This window comes from Cololabis saira, chromosome 11 (assembly GCF_033807715.1).
Source record: "Cololabis saira isolate AMF1-May2022 chromosome 11, fColSai1.1, whole genome shotgun sequence".
Classification (NCBI taxonomy): domain Eukaryota; kingdom Metazoa; phylum Chordata; class Actinopteri; order Beloniformes; family Belonidae; genus Cololabis; species Cololabis saira.
Window position 1 is genome coordinate 42,380,117 of NC_084597.1, and position 11,362 is coordinate 42,391,478.

The 11,362-nt window shown below is 42.1% G+C and overlaps 1 protein-coding gene across 1 annotated transcript; it reads left to right on the forward strand.

The window, feature by feature from the left end:
* Positions 1-1,127: 1,127 nt before the first annotated feature.
* ppp1r3b (protein phosphatase 1, regulatory subunit 3B) lies at positions 1,128-10,877 on the forward strand. The gene is made up of 3 exons (XM_061733505.1): positions 1,128-1,257; positions 7,836-8,019; positions 9,806-10,877. The coding sequence occupies exons 2-3, from the start codon at positions 7,958-7,960 to the stop codon at positions 10,653-10,655; spliced, it is 912 nt and encodes a 303-aa protein (XP_061589489.1). The 5' UTR covers positions 1,128-1,257; positions 7,836-7,957; the 3' UTR covers positions 10,656-10,877.
* Positions 10,878-11,362: the final 485 nt, after the last annotated feature.

Sequence of the window (11,362 nt, forward strand, 5' to 3'; positions counted from 1 at the left end):
CGATGACGTCCCAGACAGGCTCGTCTTCTTCGCTGGTGTGGTGGAGAGCTCTGGGGGCGCTCTACTGCCTCCTGCAGGACAACAGGGGAACTACAGCTCCTCACACACGCTTATAGCAATGCTTTTAATGTACAATAAAGCCAGTACTGGAGTTGAGTGGGGATGAGGGGGGATGGCATCCCCCCCTGAAATAAAAACGCTCCAAATCATCCCCCCTGTAAAACTGCCATCCCTCCTTTCCATCCCTTATGTCATTTCATCAATGAATGTGGTTTTACTGCTATTTTAACATTTAGAGTCATCACCAGAAAAATAACTTATTTGACAATTTTCACCTGTTTCAAGTAAATTTTCACTTGAAATAAGTAGGAAAATCTGCCAGTGGGACAAGATTTATCTTCTCATTACAAGCAAAAACATATTGTTCCACTGGCAGATTTTTCTACTTATTTCAAGTGAAAATCTACTTGAAACAGGTGAAAATTGTTGTTTTTTCCAGTGATGAGTTTTGTTTTAAGTGTAATGAGATTTTTTTTACTAAAATGGGACATTTTAACTAGAAATAAGACAAATATTCTTGTTAAGATTGTGAGTTTTTGCAGTGATCCATGTTACTTATCCTGTGAAGGACAGAGTCATATTGATAAGTTCAGAAAAGTGTTTTTTATTGTTGTGTTTTGATGTATTTGATGTAAGCCCAGTGGATATTTAAAGCTTACAGAAGGCTGCATTTAACTGCTGCTATGTCATTCCTGCAGTATTTCTGCAGGTGTTTTGGTCACTGCTATTATTTGTAATATATTATATTATTTGTAATCAGCACAAATTATCTGTCCCCATATGATAAAATCCCCCCCCCCTTCTCTTTTTTATAACTCGAGTACTGCTGATATCTGTGTGTTTTCCAGGTTAGTCACAGATTAACCAGACAGCTCTGGGCGGGTTCAACTGTGGACAGCCTGAACTATGAACCGAGATGTAACTGTGTGAGTTTGTGCCTGGTGTTTATCCGCTGCAGGCTGCTGTCAGCTGTTCATGAAGCAACAACGAAAGGAGGAAGAGGAGGAGTGTACAGTACATCAACCTCATATCCATCAGTGGGACCTCTGGTCTGGGAAACGCTTCATTCATCAGCTGACTATCAGAGCAACAGGCAGCACAATAACAGCCAATCACAGAAGCTGAAACTACAGGCAGCACGCATGCACTGATAGAAGTACAGTTATCATGGCACTGAGTTGATTACTCCTGCAAACAGTACGTACGTTTCCTTTGACTTGTCTTTCTTTGCACACAGTATGAAGGAGATTTCATGTTTTCTAATCAGCATATACATCCTGTTTTGCCTTTTTCAGATGTACAATAATTCAGGGTCATCCTTGACCCTCATTCTTTAACAAAATATTCCTTTAATATAATAACTTTTTCAACTGGAGATAAGTCTGGACTGGCCCTGGGTCTGCCAGCATGACCGGTACAGGACTGTCTCAGAAAATTAGAATATTGTGATAAAGCTCTTTATTTTCTGTAATGCAATTAAAAAAACAAAAATGTCATCCATTCTGGATTCATTACAAATCAACTGAAATATTGCAAGCCTTTTATTATTTTAATATTGCTGATTATGGCTTACAGTTTAAGATTAAGATTCCCAGAATATTCAAATTTTTTGAGATAGGATATTTGAGTTTTCTTAAGCTGTAAGCCATGATCAGCAATATTAAAATAATAAAAGTCTTGCAATATTTCAGTTGATTTGTAATGAATCCAGAATGTATGACATTTTTGTTTTTGTAATTGCATTACAGAAAATCATAATATTCAAATTTTCTGAGACAGTTCTGTATATGGAAAAAAGAAAAAAATATTTTAATTTACTTTCATACGGAGAGGGTTTTTTGTGGAAAATATTTATTTGTTAATTAAACTGAAACAAACCTTAGGAGTCTTTTGATCACCTTACCAAGGATACTGACAGAACCCCAGACCGTAACAGATCCTGGATTCTGGACTGGCTGATGATGATGATCCTCTTCCTCTTTGGTTCAGAGCACAAACACGTATCAGAACATCACCTGAACATGGTACATGTTTCCACATCTGTGATGATCCACCCTAGATGGCTCACAGTCCAGAGTCCTCTCCTCTTGACAAAGTTAACTTTTTTTCCCCCTCAAAGTACATTTTACATTTGATAAAGTAGCTCTGTGTCCCATCCACATATTTGGAAGTTAATTAAATAATAGTTTCTGGGCCTTTGAAAGATCCTCGTGTCCGTTTGTCTGGTGCACCATAAGAAAACCAGGGAACAGAATCAAAGTTAATACAAGCTTTTATAATATCATGCACAATGTTTTCCAGCCAGAGGTTTTCCACTTTTCTCAAACCCAATAGGTAGGAGAGAAATGCACACTGTGGTCATCAATCCAGTCATATTTATACTGAAAAAGGGAGGTGTTTTGTACGTTATAGGAGCCGATGTTGAACCTTATCTGTTGAACCTTATCTGGGAGTGAAAGAAACTTAAACATGTGACACTTTCAGCCATACATTTTCTGTTGTCTACCGCTAATCCTCTAATCCTTCAGTTAAAATTGTTGAAATTTCATGAATTAGTAGACTATAGTATTCTGAAAATTATGTTTAAAGCTCATAAAAAAAACTTTACCAATCAACATTCAGAAAAGATTTGAAAAAAGAGAAAGCAAGTATAACTTAAAAGGAACAGAGATTTAAAAAAAAAAAACAAGATTCACGACTAAATTGATGGAACGTTGTGTTTCTGTGAAAGGAATCAGTTTATGGAACAATCTGAATAAAGAAAACAAAGAATCCAAATAAAACATTACATTCAAAAGAAAAATTAAAGCTTGTATGTTAAGTAAATATCATGAAATATGTTAGTTAAGTTTGATTGACATACCCATAGACGGCGGTAATTTTAATTTTATTTTATTTTCGTTTTTTTATTTACTTAGTTGTTTTTTTTTTTAATTTTTAATTTGTTATTTGTGAATTTATTTCTTGGAAAAAGGGGCAGATCAGATAAGATTCTTCTTCTTCTTGCTCCCTTTTCATTCACAATTTATGAACATTTGCGTTTGTATTTGTATTGAATTGTTTTTTTTATTTATTTTTTGAATGAAATAAAGAATAAAATGAAATGAAATGAAATGAAATAATCCGACATGCCAACCCAGCAAAGATCTACGACGACCAAAACCCAGAGAAAAACAGGAGGGGACCTATCAATGTTAAACATCCGTCCCTCTTCACCGTCCTCACCTAAAGAACAACTCAGATAATCAGTCTGCTCATAAAAACAGGAGGTGGTTCTGCCCTGAGAGCAACCATCAGTGTACAATCTTATAGAAAAAAACCCTCATACTTTTAACAATTTCATAAAATCCTAACACATTCTTGTGGAAATGTGTGAGATTTTAAATTGGGGGATTTTTTCCCCCCTCCCTGCTCAGACGAGTCTAAAAATGATGCGCAGTGCCCACCCAATCAGAAACGGCACAGATATTCTGTGATATTTTTTTTTATATATAGGCTATAAAAAAATAAAATGATAAAAAAATAAAGGATCCCCATAACTTTGATTGGGTGGGCAAGACGCACGTTTGGGTGGGCACAGCCCACCCCTGTCCCCCCTAAAACTGGTTCCCAACCTTTTTTCCTTGTTCCCCCCCCCTACTTGTGTCTAAGACCAGCCGGCCCCCCCGACCCGTACGTACTAGCACCAAAAGAGTAAAGTGATTCGTTACAAATCTTTAATTGAAAAAATGAACATTAATTATGTTTTTGTGATACATTTCTCTTTGGTTTACCCTGTACACATATGACTTTGTTTTCCTCACCTTCATTTTGTGTCACCAATGTATGAAATATGCACAGAAAATAATTGCAAGGACATAAAATAATTTCTGAAAAATGTCTCTTTTAATATGAGAGCAAACATTTTTAACATTTTTCCTTTAACAACCTGTCGGAGTAGTAGTATGATTAAATGTTGAATAATGATATAATAATAAGTTATTAAGTTTTTATCCTGCTAAATAACTTAGAAATATATTTTGGTCATTTTAAAATACTGCGTGGGTTTATACAGACTTGGATTACAGTTTTCCATTAGGTGTGTTATTATTTTTTATTTATTTAACATGCGCAAATATAATTTTTACAACTGCATATCCTCAAAGCAGACAAAGTTCCCCCCCAGAGATCTCAGGCGCCCCCCCAGGGGGGGCCCGGACCCCAGGTTGGGAGACACTGCTCTATTTTCCTGCTGGGATGTGACTGAGCAGAAGGGCCGCCCACTGGGGACCAGCCTCCCCGCAGCTGATCAATCAGATCAATCAGCCTGCTCTGACCGGCTGTGGGGACAGGGTTCACGTGGACGGAGCATGGACTTTTGAAGGCGAGCCGGCAAAGTCCTTCAGTCCAGAGCTGAGCTGAGCAAGGCAAAGCCCAGGGTTAGGGTTAGGTGCTGCTTCAGGTGTGTCAGTGTCTCGACCCCGCCCCCGAGTTCCTCAGGACCTGCTCCAGGTAAGATAAGATAAGATAAGATAATCCTTTATTTCTCCCTCAGTGGGGAAACTCACATTGTTCAGCAGCATTATACTTAACACACACACACACATGCAGGGGAGGTGTAAAAAAAGTAAAAAGTCAAAAATATATATAATTACGGTATATAGACAGTACAGTATATTGCAATGGAAATAAAGTAGTACAAAAGACAAAAAAATAGTGCAAAAAACGTGAGAGCATCGCGACCCTGCGCGTCCACAGAGGAATTCTTGTGTGTTTGCAGTACTAAAGAAACGGAACGGGAGAGCGTGGCTTGGATTTCTGGACAAAGACAGATCCACGAAGGCTGGTGATCTGCGGGTCTTTGTTCCTTATTCACTTTTAACCGCTCTGAGCTGCAGAATCCCACCCGGCGGGTTTGCACGCAGGCCGGGGGAGCGTCACAGGGAGGGGAGCCCAGGAACCTGTTTGTATGAACCTGTTTGCTAGAACAGTCTCATAATTGACAAATGCACAGGACAAGTTTTACAAATGCACAGACCTATTTGCAAATACACACACAGTTTCACACATGCACAGAACAATTCACATATGCGTAGGACAAGATATACAAATGTATTTTTGATGCACACACAAATATAACCTGATTTACAAACGTTTTTTTGTCTGTGAGCTGCGCTGGATTTGTATGTGAGTTTTGAGACTCCCCTGACGTGACTCGATCCACAAATAGGTTTTTTTTAACACGAAATGATCTGCAACCAATCAGATGTCTTCATTTGTTCCAGCCAATCATATGAGTGCACCCACGTGGGGGACGCAGAGCAGTGGATAAAACACGACTTACTCTAAACCAATCAGATTAAAGGGGCGGATACACCTGCTGTTTGAACTGCATTAGCGCCGTTCGCTTAGAAAAGTGATTAATATTTGGAGTTGGTCGAGTAAAGATAAATGAACAGCAACAGGAGATAAAAAATAAATAAACAGGATGGAGAGGAGATCATTGTTCTGCTTTTCTTGTGATCCCGCAAGAAAACAGCGCGATCAGAGATGGTTTGTCGGGCCGTTCAACCAGAGCCGTTGGGAAAGCTCTAGTCCTGCCGATGCAGCAACTGATGATGAGAAACAGCAGAGATATTTATGTATTTGAACTACAGGTGTCTTTCAGGAGAACGAGCCTGTTGACGGGGGTGAATATTGCTGCAGGTCGCGTTCTGGCTCTGGCCACTAGCGGCGCTGGTCCCGGTCAGACCAGCTGACCAGTGACCAGACATGGAGGTCAGAAACAAGCAGCTGTTATCCTCACATTTATAATGTGACATCGCCACCACACAGAGACAAACATGTGTCAAAACAGCGGTGGCAGATCAACACAGTCCCGGTGCAGACAGAGTCATGCTCATGGGAAGATGCAGCGGTGATGGTTCTGGTCGGGGGTTTAGTCCACCGATCATCAAACATCTGAGCTGGATACAGAGGTTCTTTGGTTATCAGTCGACTGATACCGACTTTACTCCAGATATTTCGGTAAATTAATCTCCTGACATGCACTGCTGCTCCACCTGACCGCTGCAGCTCGTTCCGTCAGGCAGCGCAGCAGCTCTCTGCTGTCTGTCTGGTTCTGAATCAGCGGGACAATCCCATATAACACGTAGTCAAACCAAACGGAGCAAATACATAAATATCTCCGCTGTTTTTCATCATCAGTTGCTGCATCGGCAGGACCTGGAGTGCAGTCTCCTGACGGCTCTGGTTGAACGGCCGACAAACCATCTCTGATCGCGCTGTTTTCTTTAGATCACAAGAAAATCAGAACAGTGATCTCCTCTCCATCCTGTTTATTTATCTTTTATCTCCTGTTGATGTTTATTTGTCTTTACTCCACCAACTCGAAATATTAATCACTTTTCTAAGCGAACGCAGTTCAAACAGCAGGTGTATCCGCCCCTTTAATCTGATTGGCTGCAGATCATTTCGTGTTAAAAAAAACCTATTTGTGGATCGAGTCACGTCAGAGGAGTCTCAAAAGTCACACACAAATCCAGCGCAGCTCACAGACAAAAAAACCTTTGTAAATCAGGTTATATTTGTGTGTGCATCAAAAATACATTTGTATATCTTGTCCTACGCACGTGTGAATTGTTCTGTGCATGTGTGAAACGGTGTGTGCATTTGCAAATCGGTCTGTGCATTTGTAAAACTTGTCCTGTGCACGTGTGAAACGGTGTGTGTATTTGTAAATCGGTCTGTGCGTTTGTAAAACTTGTCCTGTGCATTTGTGAATTATGAGACTGTTCTAGCTCCATATGTTTGACCCTAATATTGAAACGCTCTTAACTGGGAATGTACTTCTTGAGAGTTGCAAAGAGCCACGGACACGAGAGAAAATCCACAAACATGGCGGAACGGCATCCTCGGAGAGGGACGGGGGAAAGAAAGAAGAAAATCCACGCAGAACACGATTGATTGTCACATTTTCAATAATTTGAGTTGAGTTCTCGTGTGAGATTCAGAACATGAGCGGTCAGAATGGAGATGGTTGCACGAAATGTACAGGACTGTCTCAGAAAATTAGAATATTGTGATTTTCTGTAATGCAATTACAAAAACAAAAATGTCATACATTCTGGATCCATTACAAATCAACTGAAATATTGCAAGCCTTTTATTATTTTAATATTGCTGATCATGGCTTACAGTTTAAGAAAACTCAAATATCCTATCTCAAAAAATTAGAATATTCTTGGAATCTTAATCTTAAACTGTAAGCCATAATCAGCAATATTAAAATAATAAAAGGCTTGCAATATTTCAGTTGATTTGTAATAAATCCAGAATGTATGACTTTTTTTTTTTATTGCATTTCAGAAAATAAAGAACTTTATCACAATATTCTAATTTTCTGAGACAGTCCTGTATTACATTTCTGTGGTTTTAGGGTGTAATTGTCCACTTGGGTGTTTTTAGTCAGTTTGATTTGAAGGAATGTGTCAATACTTCTTGGAGGTGCATTTAAGCTCTTAAAAAACACAAAATAAAAGCCTCAGTTTCATTCAGTTGTTCCTAAATACTCCCACAGTCCCTTGAACACCACATTCCTGCGTGGTTTTTGAGCACTTTTGTCATTTCCCTCACATTGATAGTTTGGTAATTTATTATGAACAGAAATACGGTCATGCAGGTTCAATATCTGCATTTCTTCTAACTGCAACACAAGCAAACATGGAAAAGTATTAATTATTTTAACTTTTTTTCTTGAAAGAGCTTTGCAAGCTGAACGTCAACTGTTTCCACAGTGGGAGCTGCTTCCCTGCGTCTGGCTTTGTGTGCCAAAGAACACCTTCAGGTGCACCAGGGAGTGGGTGAAAATGGAACAAAGATTTAGCATCTTTGTTAGGGTTGTTCTCTGGGGCCCTGGATGTCACCCGTGCAGATGTCGGGGTTTCGCCTGGTGAGGGCCACTAGACTGTTACTACTTACGTAAGTGAAGTTATCAGCTCTTACCGGCGTGGCGCTGTAGATTAAGGCAACACAAATGAATGATTTTATGATGAAATATGAGTTAATTTGGATACAAATATATGTGTATCAAGGAATCTACCGATGTACCACTTGGCTAACTCATGCACTCCGTCACATTAGAACTACATGGAAGCCTTCAAACACTCTAACAGAGGTGTCTTCAGTATTCACATTCATTACTCAGGTAGAAGTATAGATACTAGAGTTTAAAAATACTCCTGTAGAAGTTGAAGTATCAACTCAAGTTTTTTACTCAAGTAAATGTATAAAAGTACTGGTTTCAAAACTACTTAAAGTGTAAAAGTAATGTAAGGGGGAAAAAAGCCATTAAGGACAAAAGCCATTGAAAATGAATGCATCCTAGTATAATGCAAATATATTAAAGAACCATATATGTGTACTATTGAGCATTAAAGTTATTCTATGCAACTTCTAAGAGCTAGCTAGCCTAGCTAGATTTGAAAGTGGCGCCTCCTCTAAGCCCTGCCCCCACCCACGAGCGCTCCGTCCAAAGCCACGCCCCCACAAACACGAACGCGCATACGCAGGATTCAACAAGGCAGAGGAGAGCGATTATTAAACATTTTGGACAGCACATTTACAGAAAAACTACCCCATGTCTCATTCACCTGTAAGTGAGGCCGGTTTTAGGGGGGGCAGGGGTGGGCTGTGCCCACCCAAACGTGTATCCTGCCCACAGGCGTCTCCATCCCGGCGAGAGCTGAGTGCTGCGGTGCGCTGCAGGCTCTAGAGCCACGGCTACGCCGTAGCCTACGGCGTACCCTACGGCGTAGCTGTGGCAACAGAGCCTGCACGGCAAGGACGCCTCCATCCCCACGGACCCCCATACTGCTTCCGAGCCGGAGCTGCTGCTGCTCTTCACGTGTCCCCGCGGGCTGCTGCTGCTGGGCAGAGAGTCCTGCAGCAGCAGCCCGGACTAACGGCTCTGCTCCCCGCTCACCCACACAGCGGGGACTGAGCTGCTCTGGAAATAACTACATAATAACTACATACTGGGGTCCGTGGCAGAGGGGAGGGAGGGGGGTTACACTGGGACACTGTGAGCCCAGGAGGACCCGTGGGAAGTGGACACGGGGGGCTGGAAGCGAGTGCGCGCATGGGACAGGGCGGTGGGGTGTGGTTTAAAATGAAGGCATCTGATTGGTTCTTTCCCTTCCTGCCAAGCCTCTGGTCCTGGACCAATCCGTTTCATTCGGACCGAATGGGCGAGGCTTAGAGGAGGCCCCACTTTCAAATCTTGCTAGCTCTCAGAAGTTGCATAGAATAACTAACATGTGTTTCAGAGAGCAGAAGATATGATGACTAGTTGCCTATAAGTATTGTAATGGTGCAAAAAGTCAAACTTTACCCTAACCTTTATTGGAATGTACATCCAAGTTTAGTTGCAGGAATCTGAGGGAACGGATGTAAGAACAAAACTGGACAAGAACATCTGAAACAACCACAACCAAATTCACTCTATCCGGATGGAGCAATTTAACTGGATAGTTTTTATTAAAGGCCCAAATGAAATAGAGTAACGAGGCTGTTTTTAAAATGTAAGGAGTAAAAAGTACAGATAATTGTGTGAAAATGTAAGGAGTAAAAGTAAAAAGTCGTCTGAAAAATAATTACTCCAGTGAAGTATATATAACCAAAATTTCTACTTAAGTAAGGTTAAAAAGTATTTGTACTTCATTACTTGACACCTCTGCACTCTAACAAGGATCTATCTCTGTTTCAGTGCTCTGTGCATCCTCCAACCAGAGTCCACCATGCCCAAGGACATGGCCATGCCCATCTACCTGTCCAATGAGGACTTTGTATGCTCGCCCGCTTCCAAAACATCGCCATCGGCTCAAAGCTTCCAGCTGAAGTTCAACCGCTCGACCTGCCTGGACTGCCCCAAATCCGAGAGCAAGGGCGACGACATCGCAAAGACCAAGAAACGTCTGACGTTCGCTGATCAGAAGGGCCTGCCTTTGACCACGGTGAAGACCTTTGAGATCAGCGACCCCATCTACATCCCTCTGAACATCCAGCAGATGCAGAGCTCCGCCCTGGCTCTGTCAGGCCAGGAGAGCAAGCTGGTGCTGGACTTCACTCAGCCGTCCTCAGACTACCTGATCTTCCACCAGAACCTGGACAAGAGGTTTGTGAGCTTGGAGCACTGTGTCCTGAAAGAGACGGCCTTCGCGGGAACCGTCAAAGTCAAAAACGTGTCATTCGAAAAATCGGTGAAGCTTCGCGTGACCTCTGACAGGTGGAAAAGTCACATGGACGTGACCTGCGAGTACGTCAAGGACGCGTATCCCAGCTCGTACAGCGACACCTTCTCCTTCCAGGTGTCTCTGCCCTCTGAGCTGCAGCCGCACGAGCGCGTGGAGTTCGCCGTCTGTTATGAAGTGGACGGGTGTCAGTACTGGGACAACAACCAGGGCAAGAACTACCACATCGTCTGGTCCTACATGAAGAGAGACCGCCACTCGGACTCCCCGCACTTCGACCTCTACGGCAGCCCCACCTGTTCTCGCGGGCTCCTCCCTGACTGGCCGAGCTACACCGGCTACGAGAACTTCGGGCCGTACTACTGAACTACTGAACAGCTGATTTCAGTGGGTTTTTTTCTTTTTCAAAATCACATGTAGTTTTGGATACTTGTGGATGACAGCGCACTAGTTTCTTTTCTGTCATTTAACTCATTTCAGATGAGAATTTAAACGTGTGTGTTGCAGCATGTGATCTGCAGCACAGCTCAACATTCCTTGAGACGAGCCGGAACAAATGACGCTTTTCCACCAGAACCTACTCAGCTCGACTCGGTTTTGCGCTTTCCCACTAGGGGTCTAACGTGTCGAGTTGATACTTTTTCTGTAACTATTCTGCCGAGGTTCTAAGCTGCTGAGTCGGCTGTATCTGACATCATCACACTACAGGACACCGATTGGTCGGGGGGTTGGAGTCAGACGTCTGAGTCAGGAGGAGGAAATCAGAGAAGACTCTGACTTCTTCATTTTATTTAATTCAATTCAATTTTATTTATATAGTGTCTAATACAACAGATGTTGTCTCTAGATGCTTTCCAGAGACCCAGAACATGAACATGACCCCCGAGCAATTATTACATAAACAATGGCAGGTAAAAACTCCCATAGTGGGAGAAAAACCTTAAGCCAAACAGTGGCAAGGAAAAACTCCCCTTTAGGAGGGAAGAAACCTGGACCAGGACCCGGATCATAAGGGGGGACCCTCCTGCCGAAGGCCAGACTGGGGGGTCGGGGACGTCAACAATTTACCAGGC